The sequence below is a fragment of the Ahaetulla prasina genome, chromosome 8, assembly GCF_028640845.1.
Source record: "Ahaetulla prasina isolate Xishuangbanna chromosome 8, ASM2864084v1, whole genome shotgun sequence".
Lineage (NCBI taxonomy): Eukaryota > Metazoa > Chordata > Lepidosauria > Squamata > Colubridae > Ahaetulla > Ahaetulla prasina.
In genome coordinates, this window is record NC_080546.1 from 78,654,047 (window position 1) to 78,677,280 (window position 23,234).

A 23,234-nucleotide genomic window follows, 5' to 3' on the forward strand; every position below is an offset into this window, starting at 1 on the left:
GCAAACTTGTAACACGGGGCGAAACTCACTTTTCCCTTGGCCACATAAATTCTGGGTTCAATCAAAGGACGATCTGTAATTAATTTTTGCTCCCATTGATTCCACTGAATCCCTTCCCCGTAATCGCTTAAGTGGAATCGAACGTGCCACCAGATAGAAAGAACTTCAAAGTGTTCCAGATGGTGCATGTTATTATAAGGCAATGATCGATGAGAAATCCATATGATGCAGCAGTGAAAGAGATTTGAAGTGGCAGTTATGTAAAAAGTTAATTCCTGTGGAGAGCTATTAGACATGGATGGTTACCACCTGTCTATCACTGCCACAAATGATTTAAAACATCATGCAGGATTATTAATGTATAGGAATGATGGAAGATATGTAATTAAAAAATAGAAATGATTTGAAATGAAATAGGGGCTGCTCAGAATTTATGTGGCCAAGGGAGAAATTTGCTAAGTGAGACTTTCATTTGTTACTTATTTGGGCCTGCTCAGAAGGGAATGGAAAGGGAGAGAGGAGTAGAGAGAGCGAAGGAAGAAAGTAGGTAGGAAAAGAGAGAGGTAGAAGAGGGGGAAAGGAGAGGAAGAAAAGGGGGAAAGAGAGAGGGTTAGAAAGGGTGGAAGAAGAGAGGAGTGGGGAAGGAGGAGAGGAAGTAGAAAAGTGAAGGAGAGGAAGGATGGAGAAAGTAGAAGAAAGTAGAGAAGGGAAGAGGAAAGGTTGTGTTGAGGAAGGAGGTGGTAGCTGAGCAGGCCCGAATAAGTAACAAATGAAAGTTAATGATTAATGTGGAATAAGAGACTGTATATTGAATATGTTGTTGAAAAATGGAAATAAAACTTAAAAAAATAACATCATGCAGGCATTGCAGCATGAAAATTCGTCTTCTGAAATCTACCTGTATTCCCCCGAAAATAAGACCTTGTCTTATATTTTTTGGAACCCCGAAATAAGCGCTTGGCCTTATTTTCGGGGAGGTTTTATTATTTTGGGGTGCATGGAACAAGACGGGGCTTCTCTTGCTGTGTTACCTGATTTCCAGTCCTGTCTCCCTAACCCTAACCAGAGGAAATGGCGGAGACCAGCTGCGCATGTGTTTAAATATTTTCGGGAAGGGCTTATTTTCAAGGGGGGGCTTATTTTAGTGCATGTGCTCAAAAGCCCGATTGGGCTTATTATGTCGGGAGGGCTTATTTTCAGGGAAACACTGTATGTGGTAACTAAATTCATGTAGCCCTAGCTAAAATTTCATCATTTATACATAGCACTAAACTGAACCAATGTTTGTCAAATCCAGAGTTAATGCTATCCAAAATTCTGGCATGATCACCAACGTCCGATGATGGATATGGCACAAGAAGAAGAAGAAAATCCAGACAGTGTAATCCAATATAAACTTATTTCTAAATGAATTCGTGTCAGGGCACAACCTGATCTATATATTAATTCACACTGGATGTATCTGGACTCTTGAATTAGATGTAGCTATCTGGGAAGAACATGAGGTTTTATGTCCAGCAGATAATTTTTTTTTTAAAGGTAGGATATGGTTCCTTTTCTCCTAGTTTCTTCCACATGCTAAAGGCAAATAAGAATGAGATCCCACTGCAACTACATAGCAAAAAAGGGTCTAAGAGTTATAAACCTAATTTTGCGTAGCTTCTTTTCCAAAAACTCTACACTACTAACCAGAGCATACAAAACGTTTACTAGACCTATTCTTGAATACAGATCACCTGTCTGGAACCCATACCACATCTCTGACATTAATACAATTGAATGAGTCCAGAAATATTTTACAAGAAGAGTTCTCCGCTCCTCTGTAAACAACAAAATACCTTATACCACCAGACTTGAAATCCTGGGATTAGAAAATTTAGAACTCCGCCGACTCCGACAAGACCTGTGTTTAACACACAGAATCATCTATTGCAATGTCCTTGCTGTTAAAGACTACTTCAGCTTCAATCGCAATAATACAAGAGCAAACAATAGATTCAAACTTAATGTTAACCGCTTCAATCTTGATTGCAGAAAATATGACTTTTGTAACAGAGCTGTTAATGCTTGGAATACACTACCTGACTCTGTGATCTCTTCTCAAACTCCCAAAAGCTTTAACCAAAAACTGTCTACCATTGACCTCACCCCATTCCTAAGAGGACTATAAGGGGCGTGCATAAGTGTCCAATTGTTTCCTTTCATTGCTTATATGTTGTATGGTTGTTTCGTGCTTGTGCTTGTATATACTGTTGTGACAAAATAAAATTAAAAAGAAAAAAACTATACAAACACTTCTAACTACATGTATCAGTACTAGTTATAGGAAAACTGTGCCTTGGAGATTGTCAGTCATCCAGGACATTGGTTGCTTTTTCAAGAGGCAACTGGACTTCCTTGTTTTTCCCTGAAGACATTTTGCTTCTCACCCAAGAAGCTTCTTCAGCTCTGACTGGATGGTGGGGAATGGAAGGCTTTATACTCCTTGCAGACAGCTGGTCATTTGCATCCTTTTAGAGAGCTGTTGAGGCCACTTGGAGGTTTATCTGTGTTCTCAGGGTCACCTGAGTGGTGCAAATGGATGTGGAGCCTTCTTGGAACTGCTGAAAGGACTGTGTTGTAAGCTGGAAATAGACGATGTCATATCCCTCCTCCTCTGTTGAGAGAGGGCTGCTCTCTCAAAGAATGCAACCATTCCCCACCATCCAGTCAGAGCTGAAGAAGCTTCTTGGGTGAGAAGCGAAACGTCTTCAAGGAAAAACAAGAAAGGCCATCTGCTTCTTGAAAAAGCATCTTTCGGTATGCCTTGGATTAATAGAAAAAAGCCTTGATAATCCCTGATACATGCAATTTATGGAATTTATTCCTGTTTGGAAAATGTTTCAGTTAATTGTGATGAACGTCTGTCACAAAAGACATTCTGTGTCAGTTTTAAAACAATGTGGCATCTCCACATCTTCCACCAATCAACAAGGTTCGTTTGTCATTGCAGAAGGAGGTGAGAGCGCTGAGCCTTTAAAATGTAGCGAATAAGAGGAGAACTTGCTATAGAAAAACCACCTGCAACATTGCACGGAGAACATATTTAAGGCTCTACACCAGATCTTAGGCAAATCGGAGTAGGAAACACATATTAAAGAACGAGTTCTGATCTTGGAACATCCCACGTACAAAATTCATGCAGCCTTCTTCGTTTCTGGAATCTAAAATTGTTGACCTTGAGTCAGTTACTGTACTAAATGGGCATTGATTCATAACTTATTTCTTAATGGTGTTAGCTACTGAAATCCCATTCTCCTTTCTATCTGGTAGTTGAATGATTTGGGTATATTGTGCTTTTCTTTAAACGAGTGATAGTCAAGGCTATTATCCATGACAATAAAAGTAACCATTTAAAGATAAAACACAATGTAACACCTGCCAGAAGGAAGTAACCCAATGGAAGCTGTTGGGCACTGATTTTTATAGTCTCTTAAAAGCAATGGTGAAATCCAATTTTTTTTTACTACTGGTTCTGTGGGCGTGGCTTGGTGGGCATGGTGTGGGTTGGTGGGCATGGCAGGAGAAGGATACTGCAAAATCTCCATTCCCACCCCACTCCAGGGGAAGGATATTGCAAAATCTCCATTCCCACCCCACTCTGGAATCAGCCAGAGGTGATATTTGCTGGTTCTCCGAACTACTAAAAATCTCTGCCACCGGTTCTCCAGAACCTGTTGGATTTCACCCCTGCTTAAAAGGAATATAATGCAATCATTGGGAACTCAAAGTGATTTTAGAAACACACACACACACACGATTTGTAATCAAAATGATACAATGCTGGATGCACCGTCCTTCAAAATACTCTATTGCACCATCATTACTACCCCAACTGAGGACTCAGAGTGAGTCCTACCTTGGCTATTTTTAAAAAGTGTGTGTGTGTATGTTTGTGTGTGTGTGTAATCTTACTAATTTTCTTTTTCCTAAAGATTGTGCTCCGTTAACTAACATTAGTATTCTCCACAATCTGCAGATATTTCCTATTTTTTTATTCTGAATATTCTACTATGTAGCATAACTAATCATGGCTTTGCAGCTATGATCGCTTTCAATCTATCTTATATGATAAGGCAGAGAAAAACCACTTTCTCACAAAAGATACTTCACAGACCAACTTTCCAGCCTTTCAGGGTTGGACTTTGACTAACCTAACATGCCCTCCAAGCTCAAGAATAAGGAACCAACTCTGTCTGGAAAAAAGCCTTGGATATTCTAACAGTGTAAATCTATTGATTTATGAGTAGGCTTTGAGCATCCAACCATTTCAGGCCTATCTGAACAATGAACAATGTTCGTGGTGTGATTCTTTTCTAAGACTGAATCTCTAGCTTTTTAAGAATATATAGTAATTTTCTTTTGAGTACAAAAGTTGGATTGAAACTCAACATTAAGAAAACGAAGATCATGGCATCAATTCCTGGCAGATAGATGGGGAAGAAATGGAGGTAGTGACAGATTTTATTTTCCTGGGCTCCAAGATCACCGCAGATGGGGACTGCAGCCAAGAAATTAAAAGATGCTTGCTCCTGGGGAGGAAAGCTATGGCAAATCTAGACAGTGTACTAAAAAGCAGAGACATCACCCTGCCAACAAAAGTGCGCATAGTCAAGGCTATGATTTTTCCAGTTGCAATGTATGGCTGTGAAAGTTGGATCATAAGGAAGGCTGAGTGCCAAGGAATTGAGGCCTTTGAACTCTGATGCTGGAGAAGACTCCTGCGAGTCCCTTGGACTGCAAGGCGATCCAACCGCTCAGTCCTAGAGGAGATCAACCCTGACTGCTCTTTAGAAGGCCAGATCCTGAAGATGAAACTCAAATACTTTGGCCACCTAATGAGAAGGAAGGACTCACTGGAGAAGAGCCTAATGCTGGGAATGATGGAGGGCAAAAGAAGAAGGAGGTGGCAGAGAACGAGGTGGCTGGATGGAGTCACTGAAGCAGCAGGCGTGAGCTTAAATGGACTCTGGGGGATGGTAGAGGACAGGAAGGCCTGGAGGAACGTTGTCCATGGGGATGCAAAATGGGTCGGACACGACTTTGTTGACTTTGTTGTTAACAACAACAAAAAACTGAGCTCAGTGCTCTTTAGATTCTTCCAGGCTTCCAAGTTGATGTCCTGATCAATCAACAAACCTCGTTAGGAAAAAGTAATAATGCCATGTTCTCACCCACACACTCCTACTTTTTGGGGAAGTCAGTTTATTCCACAGTTGCAAGTGAGACCCTGTTTGTATTGCCCACTGGCTACAGAAGTAATAAATCTGATTATATGACAGGGCCTTTTGGGTCAGGAATGTCTTCTTATTTTCAACAATTAAGGAAACAAAAGGCAGCTTGTTAACAGACCTGCTTCTTTTGCTGGCTCCTATGGGGGGGGGCAGACTCCTTCCATCAGGCTTTCTGTGGCGGTGGATGGGTGGGGGGTGTTCCCCCAGCAGACCAGGAAAGAGAAATCGTGACAGAATTGGGAGCAGCAGGAGGGGAGGACGTGTGGGGAGAGTGACTGGGAAGGGGTCAGCCTCTTTTACGTTTCCTGTAGATTCCCGAGGGCATTTCCTATTCATTTCCCTCCTCTCTATCCTTCATTGCTGTGCATTGAGATTTTGATCCCCAAGAAAGCACAGCAGATTTACACAGACGAAAGATTCTCCTCGTCTCCTTCTCGCATCCACGGTTAGTCCAGCTCACCATCCTAGACCGTGTTCACAAGGTATGGTGAAAAAAAAAAAAAGTCAAGATGCTGCAGCCACAATGGTGCAATGGAAGCTCTGCGCAATTCACATAAAAACCAGGCAGAGATTTGATTGCACCATTGGTGAAATCCAATTTTTTTTTTACGACCGGTTCTGTGGGCATGGGTTGGTGGGCGTGGCAGGGGAAGGATACTGCAAAATCCCCATTTCCTCCCCACTCCTGGGGGAAGGATATTGCAAAATCTCCATTCCCACCCCACTCTGGGACTAGCCAGAGGTGGTATTTGCCGGTTCTCTGAACTACTCAAAATTTCCGCTACCGGTTCTCCTGATTTCACCCCTGCTAGACACCCATCAAATGCAGTCAATGCGAGGCAGGGTCATGGAAAGATCGAAGTCACACCTAGAAACACCTGTAGATTTTTCCCTACATGGAATAGCAGTTTCATAGTCTTCTGGTCCATACCTACTGATTTCAAAGACCATTGCTATAGTACCCTAAACAGTATACCTTAATATATGGTTGACATAGTTTTGTCTTTCGTTGTTTTGGAGAATGAAAAAAGAAAGCTGTATTATCAAAGAATTCAAGTGAAGCATCTCCTAAATCAGCCAAAATAAGTAAGCAATATGGCTGATAACGGAACGCAGTGGCTATGTAACCATGTGACTGGGGGATCAAAAGACAGAAACTCACTAACAATGTCCTGCTGGAGCAGGGTTGGACTGGATGACCTCCAGATCCCTTCCAGCCTTGGATTATCCTCTGAAGCTGCATCTAGTGCCAGGTTTGTAGTCCTTCCTTCCTCTCCTTTTTCCTTCCTTCCTTCCTTCCTTCCTTCCTTCCTTCCTTCCTTCCTTCCTTCCTTTTCTTTCTCTCACTCTCACTATCTCTCAAATGAATCCCCCCCATTTTTTGCCTACACCCCCCATTTTTTGCCTACACCCCTCATTTTTTGCCTACACCCCCCATTTTTTGCCGAGCAGGCTTCAGTTTTTTTACCTTTTAAAAAATGCTTTTAAAAGGTTACCAAAAAAGGCTCTGATGATCCCAGCTAAATTGCCTGATCGTCAGAGGCTTTTTTTTTAACCTTTTAAAAGCATTTTTTTACAACCTCTTTGGCCTATAATAGGATCTGGTTGTCCCTTCCAGATCCTATTATATTCTAAAAAACAAACAAACTCATTGAGTTCCCAGGCTTCAGACAAAACTCGATTGCCCCAATCGGTCTTCCTTTCATCAACCTACATTTTTTTCTCCCCTCCTTAAGCTTCATCCCTGGAAGCTTTCAAGAAGAGACTGGGCTGCCATCTGTCAGAGTGTAGGGTCTCCTGCTTGGGGTGGGGTGGGGTGGATGGGGAGGGTTGGACTAGATGACCTCCAAGGTCCCTTCCAACTCTGTTAATCTGTGAATAATCTCTGTGTCCGGAAAGGATGAGAACCGCTCTCCGACCTCAAACAAATGGCTGGAAGGTCTGTTAGAAAAGGACGCCCGATCTGAGATGTCCGGACTCCAGGTAGTCCCCCCTCCCCCCGCCTCGGGACGGTCTGGAGAAAGGGGGACGGGGGCGGAGCTTCCCCGTCAAGCTCCTCCCCCTTCCGAAACAAGAAGCGCTCGGCCGACGCTCTGCTGGATCAAACGCCTCTCGTCCGGCCGCTGGAAGAAGAAGAAGCGCCTCGCCCGGCCTTTAGCGCTCCTTGGGGAATCCGATCCGCGGGGATCTGATCCTCGGGGATCCCGCCGCTCAGGGTTCGGCTGAAATCCGCCGCCGCTTCGGCTGGAAGGCTCGTTCCGTCCCCTTGAGAGCCGAAACGCGATGGAGTTGGCGGCGGGAGCCGGGCTGCTTCTCGCGCTGTGCTTCGCTGCCGAGCCCTGCCTGGGGGATTCGGGTAAGGGGCGTCCGTGGAGACCGTGATCCGGGTTTGGGGAAGCGGCGGTGTCAAGGGAGGAAAACCACCGGGAAGGGTCGGTCCCTTCTGTCCCCGCTGGACTCCGGGATCAGATCGATCCGGCTGGATTGGGTTGGGTTGGAATAGGCTCTTCATAGCTGGATCCAAGGATCCGATCGATCTGGGTGGATTGGGTGGGAATAAGCTCTCCATAGCTGGACGCAGGGATCGTATCCATCTGGGTGGATTGGATTGGAATAGGTTCTCCATAACTGGATCCAGGGGATCGTATCGATCTGGGTGGATTGGGTGGGAATAGGCTCTCCACCGCCGGACCCAGGGATCCGATCGATCGATCGATCGGGTGGATTGGATTGGAATAGGCTCTCCATAGCTGGACCCAGGGATCGTATCGATCTGGGTGGATTGGATTGGAATAGGTTCTCCATAACTGGATCCAGGGGATCATATCGATCTGGGTGGATTGGGTGGGAATAGGCTCTCCACCGCCAGACCCAGGGATCCGATCTAAGAGGCTGGGTTTGGTTGGAATAGGCTCTCCATAGCTGAACCCAGGAATCCGATCGATCCGGTAGGGTTGGGTGGGAATAGATTGTCTATAACTGGACCCAGGGATCCGATCGATCTGGGTGGATTGGGTGGGAATAGGCTCTCCATAGCTGGACTCAGATATCGGATTGATCTGGCCGGGTTGGGTTGGAATAGGCTCTCCATAGCTGGACCCAGGGATCGGCTCGATGAGTCGGGTTGGAATAGGCTCTCCACGAGCTCCACGAACTGCATAGCCTGATGCCCACCGGGAGAGCGACTGGAGATCCTCCCGCACTCCTGGTCCTTCTCTGGTTTTTTTCCTTCTTCTTTACTTTTATTTTATCAATGGTGATGCTGTTTTCATTGTCACTGCGGTCTTACGCCGCCAAGGGTTCACCCCTTGTGAGATGGCCGGCTGTATGAATTTGCTAGCTAGCTAAATAAATGACAGGTAAATCCTCAGCTTACAACAGTTCACTTAGTGACTTTTCCAAGTTATAACAGCACCGGAACAAAAAATAACTTCCGGTTTCTTTTCGCGCTTATGACCATGGCAGCATCCCTCTGGTCACGTGATTAACTTGGCCGTTAACTGAACTTGGATTAAGTTCACGTGCTTGGCCGTTGACTCATATTTATGACGTTGGCAGTCTTCCCCTTTTGCAACCTTCTGACAAGCGTAGTCAGTGGGGAAGCCGGTTGCCACAGTTGTTATGTTTAATCGCCACAGTTGTTATGTTTAATCGCTTAACAACCACCTTGCTAACTTCACATCTGCAGCGATTAAACATAACAACTGTGGCGAGACAGTTCGTAAAATGGGGCAAAACTCACTTATCACGTGTCTCACTTAGCAACAGAAATGTGGGGCTCAATTGCGGTCGTAAGCTGAGGACTACCTTTACTCTAAAGGGACGGAAGACTCAGGGATGAAGCTCCCACAACTTCTGAAGTAGAACTTCTGTTCTACTGGTTGATTGTCCTCACTGTCAGAAAGTTTCTGTTTATTTCCAGGTTGAATCTCTCCTTGTTCAGTTTCCATCCATTATTCCTTGTCTGGCCTTGGAAAATAGCTTGTCCCCCCTCCCTCCTCTCTGTGGTAGCCTCCCAAATATTGGAAGACTGCTATCACGTCTCCCCTGGTCCTTCACTTGACTAGCCATGCCCAGTTCCACATTGGAGGTAGTAGATGGAAGGAGAAAGGAAAGGAGATGTTCACTTTGGAGTTAATGAAAGAAAAGTGTAGACATTCTGGATTGTAATCCCTTGAAGGAAAAAAATAATAGTCTCTCCCTTGCACAGCGACTGGAGGCACTTTTGAAGCGATACAAGATAAAGGAAACAATTAAAAGGTCGACAATGCTTATTTGCAGATTTTATGGGGGTCTGTAGCAGTGGAATTGAGGTTGCACGAAATACCTTGCAAATCTACTGCTGGTTATTTTGGAGACCAGTGGAAGCACAGCTAACAGTCGTTTGGGGCCAAATATTGGTGTCCCAAATCTCATATAATTACCATTGTGCTGTGAAATATGGGAGTTGTAATCCAGGGCATTTAGAGTACACCAGTTAAAGGGAAGTGTACTTTTGTTTCCTTTTATTTGTGGTTTCAGACCAATAAAACCAAATCCAACATTTAAAATGTGGAAGAATCAACCAACCAATGAACTTCAAACAATGAGTAAAGAGATAGCATTTTTGCCTGCGAAGATTCCTATTACAATTGCTATGTAGACGTAAATGTTAGAAGTTGAAGGAGCATTAGAATAGAATAGAATAGAATAGAATAGAATAGAATAGAATAGAATAGAATTTTTTATTGGCCAAGTGTGATTGGACACACAAGGATTTTGTCTTGGTGCATATGCTCTCAGTGTACATAAAAGAAAAGATAGGTTCATCAAGAATCATAAGGTACAACACTTAATGATAGTCATAGGGTACAAATAAGCAATCAGGAAACAATATCAATATAAATCGTAAGGATACAATCAACAAAGTTACAGTCATACAGTCATAAGAGGAAGGAGATGGATGATGGGAATGATAAGAAGATTAATAGTAGTGCAGATTTAGTAAATAGTTTGACAGTGTTGAGGGAATTATTTGTTTAGCAGAGTAATGGCGTTCAGGAAAAAAGTGTTCTTGTGTCTAGTTGTTCAGGTGTGAGTGCTCCGTAGCTTCGTTTTGAGGATAGGAACTGGAACAATTTATGTCCAGGATGTGAGGGGTCTGTAAATATTTTCACAGCCCTCTTTTTGATTCGTGCAGTATATAGATCCTCAATGGAAGGCAGGTTGGTAGCCCTTGTTTTTTTCTGCAGTTCTAATTATTGTCTGAAGTCTGTGTCTGTTTTGTTGGGTTGCAGAACCAAACCAGACAGTTATAGAGGTGCAGATGACAGACTCAATAATTCCTCTGTAGAACTGGATCAGCAGCTCCTTGGGCTGCTATATACCTGAATAGTATTACTATTGTTATTAGTATGGTGTATAAAGTAAATTGACCCACACAGTACACTGTTCGCTAAGCACTTATGTATGCCAAAGAAAAAACTAGAAATAAAATTAAAAGAGATAGGACTATTATCCACTTTCTATAACCCATAGGCAACGCTAGAAATTTGGCAGCCTTTATAGCCTCAGTTAGATCTTGCAGAAGCAAAATTGTAACCTTTTGTTCAGAAAGGCGATGAATATTTCTGATAATTGGATTTATGAACACCAGATGCCATAGGAGGTACAAGGGGCATGTAACAATGTTTAGACTACTCGCTCAACCTCTGTTTCTGAGGAGGCACACTTACGTTTGCAATACAAAAGACTAATATACTTCATAGTAGTTGGTGTGCCAAATGAACCCAAGGATAGCATCTCTTACCAAAATAAGTAGGAGATTAGAGAGCAAGCCAGTAATTGTCCATGGAGAATCTACAAATGTACCATAATAGGGATGGATGACTTTGGCCCTGTCATTCTACAGATCTAATTCCCAAATTCTCTGTTGAAGTTTGATTAAAGGTTTATCCGGGCTGAGAAACAAAGTTATCTGGAGTGAGAACTACAATATGAGCAGGGAGTTGGATCAGTGGTGAAATCCAAATTATTTTGCTACTGGTTCTGTGGGCGTGGCTTGGTGGGCATGGCATTCCCTCCCTATTCCTGGGGGAAGGATATTGCAAAATCCCCATTCCCACCCCACTCTGGGGCCAGAGGTGGTATTTGCCAGTTCTCTGAACTACTCAAAATTTCCGCTACCGGTTCTCCAGAACCTGTCAGAACCTGCTGAATTTTACCCCTGGGTTGGACTAGAAGATTTCCAGAGTCCAAGGACAGAGTCCCTTCCAACTCTGTTATTCTGTTATATGCTAGATCAGAAGGCGATGATGGAACACCGGGTTATAAGGAAATGCACATTTTGTGGCTTCTATTCTGTGAATCCGACTCTTCAGTTCTGTCCAATAGAATTTTTGTTCCCACAGAAATTGGGATTTCCAGTTGTCTTCAGTCCTGCAAAACGTGATCATGACAAGGGGAATAAACAAATGCGCTGCTTGTTCTTAGTAGTTCTTTACAACAGTAGAAGATTAATATGTAAACTTCACGATGATAGTAAGACAGTAATCAATATCCATATTCTTCATTTCCAAGTAAACAAAGGTCAATGTTATAAACTAGTTTGATTGAAACCAAAGCGAAATTTGGACCATGCCACAGGCCAAAAACAAGGAAAAGTCTTAGCTGCATCTAGTTGCCAGCACTATTTTTCTATTTGGGGAGCAGTGTGCGTAAGAAGAATGGGGAAAAAAAATAGCATAGGGAAGAAAGGATGAATCAGTCCTTTTTTTAGGCTACTCGATTCTTTCTATCACAGACAGGTTACTGATTATATAAATAGCTATCATATTTATCTATCTATCTATCTATCTATCTATCTATCTATCTATCTATCTATCTATCTATCTATTTGTCAAACACAACAATATATATATAACTATAAGCCTGAAATAACCATACGAATTGGATACAATCAAAAGGAACATTAGGACAGGAACGGTAGGCACGCTGGTGCTCTTATGCACGCCCCTTACAGACCTCTTAGGAATGGGGTGAGGTCAATAGTAGATAGTTTTTGGTTAAAGCTTTGGGGATTTTAATCAATATTTAATTTGTCATATATTCATGTGTATGTATGTATGTGTGTTATTGTCAATTCAAGGTAAGGAAGGAGTGGAGTTGTATGAAAATAGCAAAACTTCGATGCTGCCAAGAATGTGAAGGGCTAAAGATTGTTTCAGGTGCTTTCTATGCCTTGTGTAGCAAGTAATTATGCTGTGTAGGGGAGAGATGCATTGTTAGTGTGGTAGGTAGAGACTCAAAATGTCTTTGGAGATTCTCAGCCATCCAGACTATGGGTGTCCCAACGGTGCTTTTTCAAGAGGCAACTGGACTTTCATTGTTTTTTCTTGAAGACGTTTCACTTCTCATCCAAGAAGCTGCTTCACTTCTTGGATGAAAAGTGGAACGTCTTCAAGGAAAAACAAAGAAAGTCCAGTTGCCTTTTCAAAAAAAAGCACCTTTGGGGTAGAAACTCAGTGAATGCTTGTATAGGGTTTCCTGCCTAAGCAGGGGTTGGACTAGAAGACCTCTAAGGTCCCTTCCAACTCTGTTAGTCTGTTTTTTGTTTACAAATTTTCTTGAAATGAATAATGGAGAATGTGGGTTTCTTTTTTATTACTAGGCTAAGCCCCCAAAAATCCACTTGTAATGACTAAGACAATTCTGAGTCCTATTAAAATTCTACTGCCAAATAAACATATAGAGATGGCATCTGTACATAAGCCCCATTAAAATCAGTCTGATCAAATCTTTACCACGGTCATAAACCATCATAGTGAAATCAATAAGACATTCATATGCTCATGTGTTAGGGGGACGCGGTGGCTCAGGGGCTAGGACGTTGAGCTTGTCGATTGAAAGGTTGGCAGCTCAGCGGTTCAAATCCCTAGTGCTGCCGTGTAACGGGGTGAGCTCCCGTTACTTGTCCCAGCTTCTGCCAACCTAGCAGTTTCGAAAGCACGTAAAAATGCAAGTAGAAAAAATAGGGACCACCTTTGGTGGGAAGGTAGCAGCGTTCCATGCACCTTTGGCGTTGAGTCATGCCGGCCACATGACCATGGAGATGTCTTCGGACAGCACTGGCTCTTCGGCTTTGAAACGGAGATGAGCACCGCCCCCTAGAGTTGGCAACAACTAGCACGTATGTGTGAGGGGAACCTTTACCTTTATCTTTACTATGCTCATGTGTAGGAATGGCTGATAATTACTTATGATGTGGGATTTGGACTGATGCATAAACAAGTTGAGTTCATTGGGGCTTGTTAGGGAACACGCATGTCTTGGACTGTAGACTTACATAAGTAAAAGCCAAAAATATTCAGTACAGAATAGATTATTTTAAATTACTGTACGTGTTTCAAATAGCCCAGAAACTCTCCAAGAAGAAATATTTCTCTTGGGGCATTTAATAATATATGGTGGGGTGTTTGCTTCCAAAGAACATTCGTGACAGGAATCCATTTAGCATGAATGGAAATGATGATTATGGTCATTCCAGAATTAAGCCCTTGCCTGAAAAACAAATCGAAACTTTTTGTAACTCCTTTCAACTGAAGTAAAATGTTGGAAAGAAATTACATAACGGTGCTTAGGAATCTCTTTGAGTCAGCAAGTTCACTCTTCAAAAAACTGATTGGAATGTGACCAACTTTGAAAATGAGTCATATGTGTCCAATAGCGTCAAGGGAAAAATATCTAGAACATTTTCCCTCAGAGCCTCTCAGAGGTGGGATTCAATTTTTTTTTACTACCGGTTCTCTGGGCGTGGCTTTGTGGGTGTGGCTTTGTGGGCGTGACATGGCTTTGTGGGTGTGGCTTTGTGGGCGTGGCAGTAGAAGGATGCTGCAAAATCTCCCTTCTTTCCCCACTCCAGGGGAAGATTATTGCAAAATCCCCATTTCCTCCCGGTCAGCTGTAACTCGGGAGGCAGAGAATAGATGGGGGCTGGGCCAGCCAGAGGCGGTATTTACCAGTTTTCCGAACTACTCAAAATTTCCGCTGCTGGTTCGCCAGAACTGGTCAGAGCCTGCTGAATACCACCTCTGGAGCCTCCCTATAGGAAAGGAAGTTGGACAGTGGGTCAGGGTGCTGCAAAATATTCTAGTCCAACCCCCCCACACACACCCACAAGCAGACCCTACATGATTTCTGACAGGGCAGTCCAGTCTCTTTTTGAAAGCCTCCAGTAATGAATCTCCCACAATTTCTGAAGGCAACTTCTGTCCATTGGGTTGATTGCTCTCACTGTCAGCCTTCCATCCTTTATAAGGTAGGTAAAATGAGGACCCAGATTGTTGGGGGGGGCAATAAGTTGACTTTGTAAAAATATACAAATAGAATGAGACTATTGCCTTATACACTGTAAGCCGCCCTGAGTCTTCGGAGAAGGGCGGGGTATAAATGTAAACAAAAAAAAAACAAAAAAAAAATTTCTCCTTATTTTCAGGTTGAAACTCTCCTTGTTCAGTTTCCATCCATTATTCCTTGTCTGGCCTTCAGGTGCTTTGGAAAATAGCTTGATCCCCTTCCTCCTCTTTGTGGCAGCCCCTCAAATATTGGAAGACTGCTATCTTGTTTCCCCTGGTCCTTCTCTTCTCTTCACTAGACTAGCCATGCCCAGTTTCTTCAGCCATTCTTCATATGTTTTAGCCTCCAGTCCCCTAATCATCTTGGTTGCTCTTCCCTGCACTTTTTCTAGAGTTTCAACATCTTTTTTATAGTGTGGTGATCAAAATTGGACGCAGTATTCTAGGTGTGATCTTAATAAGGCTTTATGGACTGGTGTTAGTACCTCACTTGACGTTGATTGTATCCCTCTGTTAATGCAAGTTAGGATTGCATTGGCTTTTTTGGCTGGCGCCGCACGCTGCTGGCTCATATTTAATTGGTTGTCCACTAAGACTCCAAAATGCCTCTCACTGCTGTGTGATGGATAGGTGATGGATGGAGGAGTATGATGTCAGCCTCACATCTTTTGCATGTGCATTGGCCTCACACAAATGAGGCAAATAGGGTGGATCTTGCATTGTGATGCTCTCTCTTACTTTTTTACTAGCCCCCATGCACCCACTGGGAAATGCTGCTGTAGAGCATGTTCCTTTTTCTTAAGTTAAATAGAAAAGACAAAGGAAAACCACACCAAACATTGTAAAAGAAGGGAAAAAAAACAACTAAAAATCAAAAGCCCATCTATGCATCTAAAGTTGCACGGCAAGCATTTCAATGAAAGAAGAACTTTGGTCCATACTGATCCAATTGTTTCGTGCTTTCTTGTAAAATCCTTCCATTACAGAGTGGCCGCGGATACGTTCTTTGGAAGCCTTCCAAGCAAATTTAATTAATTTGATCAAGGGAGCAAATTATGGTTTTCTGTTTAAACGACGGGGACATTGAAGTCACGCCTGAGAAAAATGAGATCATTATTAAAGCCGAGTTCACCGTAATTTCAATGCGCATATCCTTTAGCTGGACCTTGAAGCTAGAAGTGCAACCAAACAGGAACTCCACCCCAGCTGTATGAATTGTAGAGTTGAGTTGCTAGCTCCTGAACATCTGCCCATTCTTCCTGTTATGATAGCACTCATGAATTTCAGTCTGATGTTTCATGCTTCACAATTTAACCCTTTCAATGGACGAATCGGCATTTTCCCTTGGATGGTATTATTTAGCCTCCTCCCCAATTTATTTGCTGACTTAATTTAGACAACAATGTTAGGTAGACAAATTAGTCTATCAAGTCTAATCCACAACAGCTTCCCATGCCTTCAGTTATAATTTGATCATAATCCATTGCGGCAGTAAAAAAGCAAGATATATCTATTTTTTCTAGCTTTGTAGACCAATTTCCCAAACTTACACATTTTGAATGCAGTTTTGTAATTCTGAAAGGCAGCATTCATTAAAAGCATGCAGTCCAAGAGATATAAGTATAGGAGTGTGTGTATGTGTTATTTATGTATGTGCCTCTCTGTCTGTCTCTCCTTGTGTGAATGTGTGTACATATATATAATGTGTGTGCATATAAATAATTTTTAAATACATTAAATGTAACAAAATAAAGGGAAAAAGAGAGAGAAAAGAAAAAGAGAAAAATGATGTGTAGAAATGAAGGATTAAAAAAAAGAAACAAAAACGAAATTTCTAATTTCTTTGCAAAGTTATCTCTGACTTTATGACTACAAAAAAGCTTCCTTTTTTATATCATCCATTTTTTTTAATCACTGGAATCACAAATCATAAGTGCATCGTTTTGTTTGTTTCATGCAAAAACTTGTGTTGTATTAAATCTTTCCACTTTTGGGCATGTAATAATCTCACTGTGGTTTATCTAAAACAAAATTCCATGACTTTTTCTAGATGCCTCTCCATTAATCCCAAGGGAGAAAAAAGTCTCGGGTTTCAATTGTGCTTTAGTTTATAAACAAGGAATTGCTATATTTTCATCCATAGCTAAGTTGAGGGCATGTTTCTGCAACCCAACAAGAGAGACACAGACTTCAGAGGATAATTAGAACTTCAGAAAAAATTATTGCTACCAACCTGCCTTCCATTGAGGACATGTATACTGATCAAGTCACAAAGAGGGCTGTGAAAATATTTACAGACCCCTCGTATCCTGGACATAAACTGTTTCAACTCCTACCCTCAAAACGATGCACACCAGAACAACTAGACACAAGAACAGTTTTTTCCTGAACGCCATTCCTCTGCTAAACAAATAATTCCCTCAACACTGTCAAACTATTTACTAAATCTGCGCTACTATTAATCTTCTCATCATTCCCATCACCCATCTCCTTCCACTTATGACTGTATGACTGTAATTTTGTTGCTTGTATCCTTAAGATTTATATTGATATTGATTGTTTCCTGATTACTTATTTGTACCCTGTGACTATCATTAAGTGTTGTACCTTACAATTCTTGATGAATGTATCTTTTCTTTTATGTACACTGAGAGCGTATGCACCAAGACAAATTCCATGTGTGTCCAATTACACTTGGCCAATAAAAAATTTCTATTCTATTCTATTCTATTCTATTCTATTCTATTCTATTCTATTCTATTCTATTCTATTCTATTCTATTCTGTTCTGTTCTATTCTTTGCTAAGTTTAAGATGCACGGCCTTAAATTCTGGGAGTTGAAGTCCATGCATTTTAATAGCATATGTGTGTGTGTGTGTGATATATATATATATATATATATATATATATATATATATATATATATATATATATATATATATATATATATATATATATATATATATAATATATTTATAATAATTGTATTTGTATTTTACAGGTTCATCTAGTTCTTCGGATCCACCATCTCTTAGCATCCAAAAACATATGATTACGATAGCTGCAAATGATACATTACAGATTACTTGCAGGTAAGGGAAGAGGGCGATTATTCTTGGTATTTAATGTTTTGTCTTAATTTCTTCCCATGATGCATGTCTATCTTGAGGATATGAACCCCCCACACAAAATAGTTACATGACACAGAGAATACAAATAAAGAATTTTATTGTGCCCCAAGCATTTTTTTTCTGTAAAGGTAAAGGTTCGCACATATGTGCTAGTCGTTCCTGACTCTAGGGGGCAGTGCTCATCTCTGTTTCAAAGCCGAAGAGCCAGTGCTGTCCGAAGATGTCTCCGTGGTCATGTGGCTGGCATGACTAAACTCCAAAGGCGCACGGAGCGCTGTTACCTTCCCACCAAAGGTGGTCCCTATTTTCCTACTTGCATTTTTTTACGTGCTTTCGAACTGCTAGGTTGGCAGAAGCTGGGACAAGTAACAGGAGCTCACTCCATGAATCCCCACTGCTAGGGATTCGAACTGTCGAACCGCCAACCTTTCGATCGACAAGCTCAGCGTCTTAGCCCCTGAGCCACCGTATCCCATTTTTTTCTGTAGAAAATTACAATTCAGATAAAGAAATTAGGCTAAGGTTTTGGTCACTGTTATTTGCTCGTGTCCTAGATGGTGCATCCAATTCTCCCTCCCTCTGGCATCTGATGGTTAAGGCATAATTGGAGTGACAGCTTGTTGCCAATTTAGGAAATACGGTCCCTTTTTTGCCAACCTCATCTCCAATTTGTAAGAGTTTGCCATCCAATTAGGGACTGATCAATAGCTTGTGTTTAGCATAAGTGCTGCTAATATTGAATAATATCCAAGCTGGCATTGTGTATAAGTTTAGATATCTGTGTTTACCATCTCTTGTTCAAGGGCTAGCCTTCTTCCTGCTGTGTGTATAAAGGGAGGAGTCACACTTTTTATTTTTGGGATATTGTTTAGCACATCCTTTTATGTGGGTTTCCTGTGTAAATAGTGCAAACATTGGCAGCAGCATCCAAGGATACTAATGGGGACCTTCTACTTTCTCATAAAAAAAGCAATGAGCTCATGTGTGGGGAAGTCTGAAGAACCTCATTGGTAGACTTCCCTCCCTTACTGAAGAAAACCATCAGCCAGCAGATGATCTGAATGTGTCCTACTGTAGGTTTGAGAGGCGATCACCGTCATCTGTCGCTACCTTCCCTATTGTTGTGAGTCAGGCCCAAGTAGGTAGTATTAGACGCAGAGGAACAGGAGAAACCAAACAAACAGACTTTATTAAAACAGCTGAGAATTAACTCATTCTCAGCGTCGTCCAGACTAAATCAAAACAAATTCTTCATAACACTTCAGTCTTATCAACCAACCTTAGTCTAATTAGGCAAACTGTCAAAGGCTTTTCTTGACAAAGATTCAAAAGCAGAAGACGCCAACAAGAAATAAATGCAGCAAGACAAGAAGCAAGTCTATCAACATTGTTTTCCAAGAAAGAGCCCAAGAGCCGTTGCTGGTCTTTTAAGCCTTATGGGAGGGGCCAATCATCTCTTGGTCCTACTCTTGAGTTGTCCTTTTTGCTTTACCTGCTCTTGCCTTCTGGCAGCTCTTCTCATGCGTGCATTAGGAACAGGCTTCTCCTGTTCCTCTGCCTCTCTATTGTCAGCCCCTCGAAGCTCCGGAGTCCGCACCTCACTCCCAGATGGTCCTGGCCCCACCTCTTCCTCCGACACAGAGCCTTCATCCGGGCCTTCCCCAGCTTCCAGGACTGGCCTGTGTTCTTCCTCAGCCTCATCACTGTCCGACTCTGCTGCCAGCTCCACAGGCTGCTGGCGGACCACAACACCTATCTCAGATACACCAACAGTAGGGGGAGGGAGCTGTGGAGAGACTAGGGGAAACCCAAAAGCGATCTTCATGCCATCCTGAAAAGCCCCAAGCTCCAAGCCCAAGGACCTGGGAATGGAATGCAATGCCTACAAGGGTGGGCTTCAAACATTTTAGCAAGGAGTTCTCTGCCCGGTTGCTGGGTAGGTGTGGCCATGGTTGGTGTGGCCTAGTCGGGCTCCTGCACAATGGGGTGGAGGCATTTTTGCCTTCCCTGGGTTCTGGAGGCTTTCCTCAAGCCTCTGGGAGGTTAAAAACGGCCTTCCCAGGCTCTGAGGGCCCGTTTCCGGCCTTCCCGAACTTCGGTAGGCCCATTTTTCACTCTCCCTGAGCCTCCGCTCCCCCCCCCCCGAGCACCCTGCACTTACCTGCATCCAAAAAGGGGCCTCATGGGGACTCCTGGGAGGGGAAGGGTGGCGAGTCACTGAGGCCACCTATGTCCTCAGGATCACCTGAGTAGTGCAAATGGATGTGGACACAGATAAACCTCCAGGTAGCCTCAACAACTCACTAAAAAGGTTGCAACTGTCTGCAAGGAGTATAAATCCTTCCATTCCCCACCATCCAGTCAGGGATGAAGAAGCTTCTTGGATGAGAAGCGAAACGTCTTCAAAGAAAAAAATAAGAAAGTCCAGTTGCCTCCTGAAAAAGCAACTTTGGGACAACCCTGACCTGGATGACTGAGAATCTCCATAGGTGAATATAGAGAAAATTACATCTCATACCTGCGCAATTAACACAGGCACCCCCTTGGGGCTGTGTGTTGACCCCATTGCTCTTGAAATGAATGAAACACCGCTGTATTTAAAGCAACTGCCTTCTGATGGCTTTAACAGTGTTGATACAGATAATTAATGGAGAATGCCATAGGGCAGGGGTCTCCAATCTTGGTCCCTTTAAGACTTGTGGACTTCAACTCCCAGAGTCCCTCAGCCAGCAAAGCTGGCTGAGGAACTCTGGGAGTTGAAGTCCACAAGTCTTAAAGGGACCAAGATTGGAGACCCCTGCCAGCCATAGGGCTCAAATGTTCTTAAGTAGCTTATGAGTTTCATTTCTTACTCCTCAGTGGCGAGAGGGCTTTGGATTGGCTTTTGCCGAACAACCAAACCAGCATCGAAAACCGGGTCGTGCTGACCGAGTGTGCCAGCGATACCTACTGTAAGATGCTCACCCTGACGGAAGCCATAGGCAACGACACCGGGTCCTACAAGTGCTTTTACCAAGACAACCACACCTCATCAAGTGTTTATATTTATGTACAAGGTAGGTGCATAAAAATGGGTAGTGCCATTTTTTTCTGTTCAATGGGAAAACAGCTCACTGGTATAATGTGAAGCCCGTTGGATTAGAACAAAAATTCCCCTGATCCATCCTCTTGATGCCACCAGATCAACTAACTAGTAATCAGTTTCAAACCTTTATTGTCAATGCACAACATATGTGTACAATGAGATTGGCTGAGCCTCCCTTAGTGCATCCTCCCAAAACAATGCATCGCAATAACTCAGAGTGAAAGAAAGAAAATCTCTAACCCAGTAAACTCATACTAACAAACACACAATCCTCTCTACATATATGTGCATAATATTACACTATAATTTATTTTATTTATTTTGTCGAGTACATATTAGATAATATGTATATAAGTATAAGCATGAATTGAATACATAAAGTGAATACAATTCAAGGGAACGTTAGGACAGGGACGGTAGGCACGCTGGTGCTCTTATGCACGCTCCTTACAGACCTCTTAGGAATGGGGTGAGGTCAACAGTAGACAGTCTTAGGTTAAAGTTTTGGGGATTTTTGGATGAAACCACAGAGTCAGGTAGTGCATTCCAGGCATTAACACTCTGTTACTGAAGTCATATTTTCTGCAATCAAATTCACTTTAAGTTTGTATCTATTGTGTGCTCGTGTATTGTGGTTGAAGCTGAAGTAGTCATTGACAGGGAGGACATTGTAGCGGATGATTTTATGAGCTATGCTCAGGTCATACCGAAGGCGGCATAGTTCTAAATTTTCTAAACCCAGAATTTCAAGTCTGGTGGCATAAGGTATTTTGTTGCGAGCAGAGGAGTGGAGGACTCTTCTTGTGAAATATTTCTGGACACGCTCAAGTGTATTAATGTCCGATATGCAGTGCGGGTTCCAGACAGACGAGCTGTATTCGAGAATTGGTCTAGCAAATGTTTTGTATGCTCTGGTTAGTAGCGTAATATTACCGGAGAAGAAACTACGCAAGATTAGGTTTACAATTCTTAATGGTTTTTTTGGCAATGTTGTTACAGTGGGCTTTGACACTTAGAACATTAGATAGGAGTACTCCAAGGTCCTTGACAGAGTGAGGACATTGCATGTTGTGCCGGCCGTGCAAGTCTATCACACTATGTACTTACGATCAGGGGTGGGTTTCAAAATGTTTTACTACCGGTTCTGTGGGCGTGGCTTGGTAGGCGTGGCTTGGTGGGCATGGCAGAGGAAGGATACTGTAAAATCTCCATTCCCACCCCACTCCAGGGGAAGGTTACTACAAAATCCCCATTTCCTCCCGATCAGCTGGAACTCGGGAGGCAGGGAATAGATGGGGGTGGGGTCAGAATTTTTACTACCGGTTCTCTGAATTACTCAAAATTCCCGCTACCAGTTCTTCAGAACTGCTCAGAACCTGCTGAAACCAACCTCTGCTTATGATGTTACGACTGGCTATGCTTCTATATCTCCTGCCCGATGGTAGGACAATAAAGAGGTGCTGACCAGGGTGTGAGTCATCCCTGAGGATTTTCCTTACTCTTCTAAGGCAGTGAGTCCTAGCAATTTCATCCAGTGATATCAGGGGACAGCCCACGATGTTTTTATGCCGTGCTCATTACCCTCTGTAGTGTCTTTCTACCATAATGCAATAAGTGAGGACACTTTCTATTGTGGACTGGTAAAAGGAGGTCATGTTGACTAAAACTGGATGCAGTATTCCAAGTGTGGCCTTACCAAGGCCTTATAAAGCGGTACTAATACGGTATGTGATGTTGATTCTATCCCTCTATTAATGCAGTCTAGGATTGCATTGACTTTTTTAGCTGCTCCACACACTTCTGGCTCAAGTGTTCTGGCTTAAGTGTTTCACCAATCCACAAATTGGCGTGAGCACAACGATGCCGTCTCACTTGTGTTCTCTAGCAACTCGTACAAAGAGGCAAAGTATTCTGAAAATACCTAACTTTTCTAACAAAACTCCACTGATGGATTCTCCTGAACCATTTGATCTAATTGGCTTTAGGGACTAAACAAATTGGTGGGTATCACAACCACATTGACTTCTTTGGTATTGCGCACATTTACTTCTGGATATCATGAAGGATATCGTTGAGCTTGTTGATCGACAGGTCGGCAGCTCAGTGGTTCAAATCCCTAGTGCTGCCATGTAACGGGGTAAGCTCCCGTTACTTGTCCCAGCTTCTGCCAACCTAGCAGTTTTGAAAGCACGTAAAAATGCAAGTAGAAAAAATAGGGACCACCTTTGGTGGGAAGATAACAGTGTTCTGTGTGCCTTTGGCATTAAGTCATGCCGGCCACATGACCACGGAGACGTCTTCAGACAGCGCTGGCTCTTTGGCTTTGAAACGGAGATGAGCACCACCCCCCGGCAACGACTAGCACGTATGTGCTAGGGGAACCTTTACCTTTATCATGAAGGAATCAGTTCTT

General features: G+C 42.7%; 1 protein-coding gene across 1 annotated transcript in view; it reads left to right on the plus strand.

Annotated features, from left to right (window-relative positions):
* Nucleotides 1–7,336: 7,336 nt before the first annotated feature.
* Nucleotides 7,337–23,234, plus strand: part of KDR (kinase insert domain receptor) — a 77,283-nt gene continuing 61,385 nt past the window's right edge. Inside the window, exons 1-3 of the mRNA XM_058193016.1 lie at nt 7,337–7,629; nt 17,607–17,697; nt 20,596–20,792. Of these exons, the coding sequence (XP_058048999.1) occupies nt 7,557–7,629; nt 17,607–17,697; nt 20,596–20,792 (361 nt within the window). The 5' untranslated portion in view covers nt 7,337–7,556. The remainder of the gene's footprint in view (nt 7,630–17,606; nt 17,698–20,595; nt 20,793–23,234) is intronic.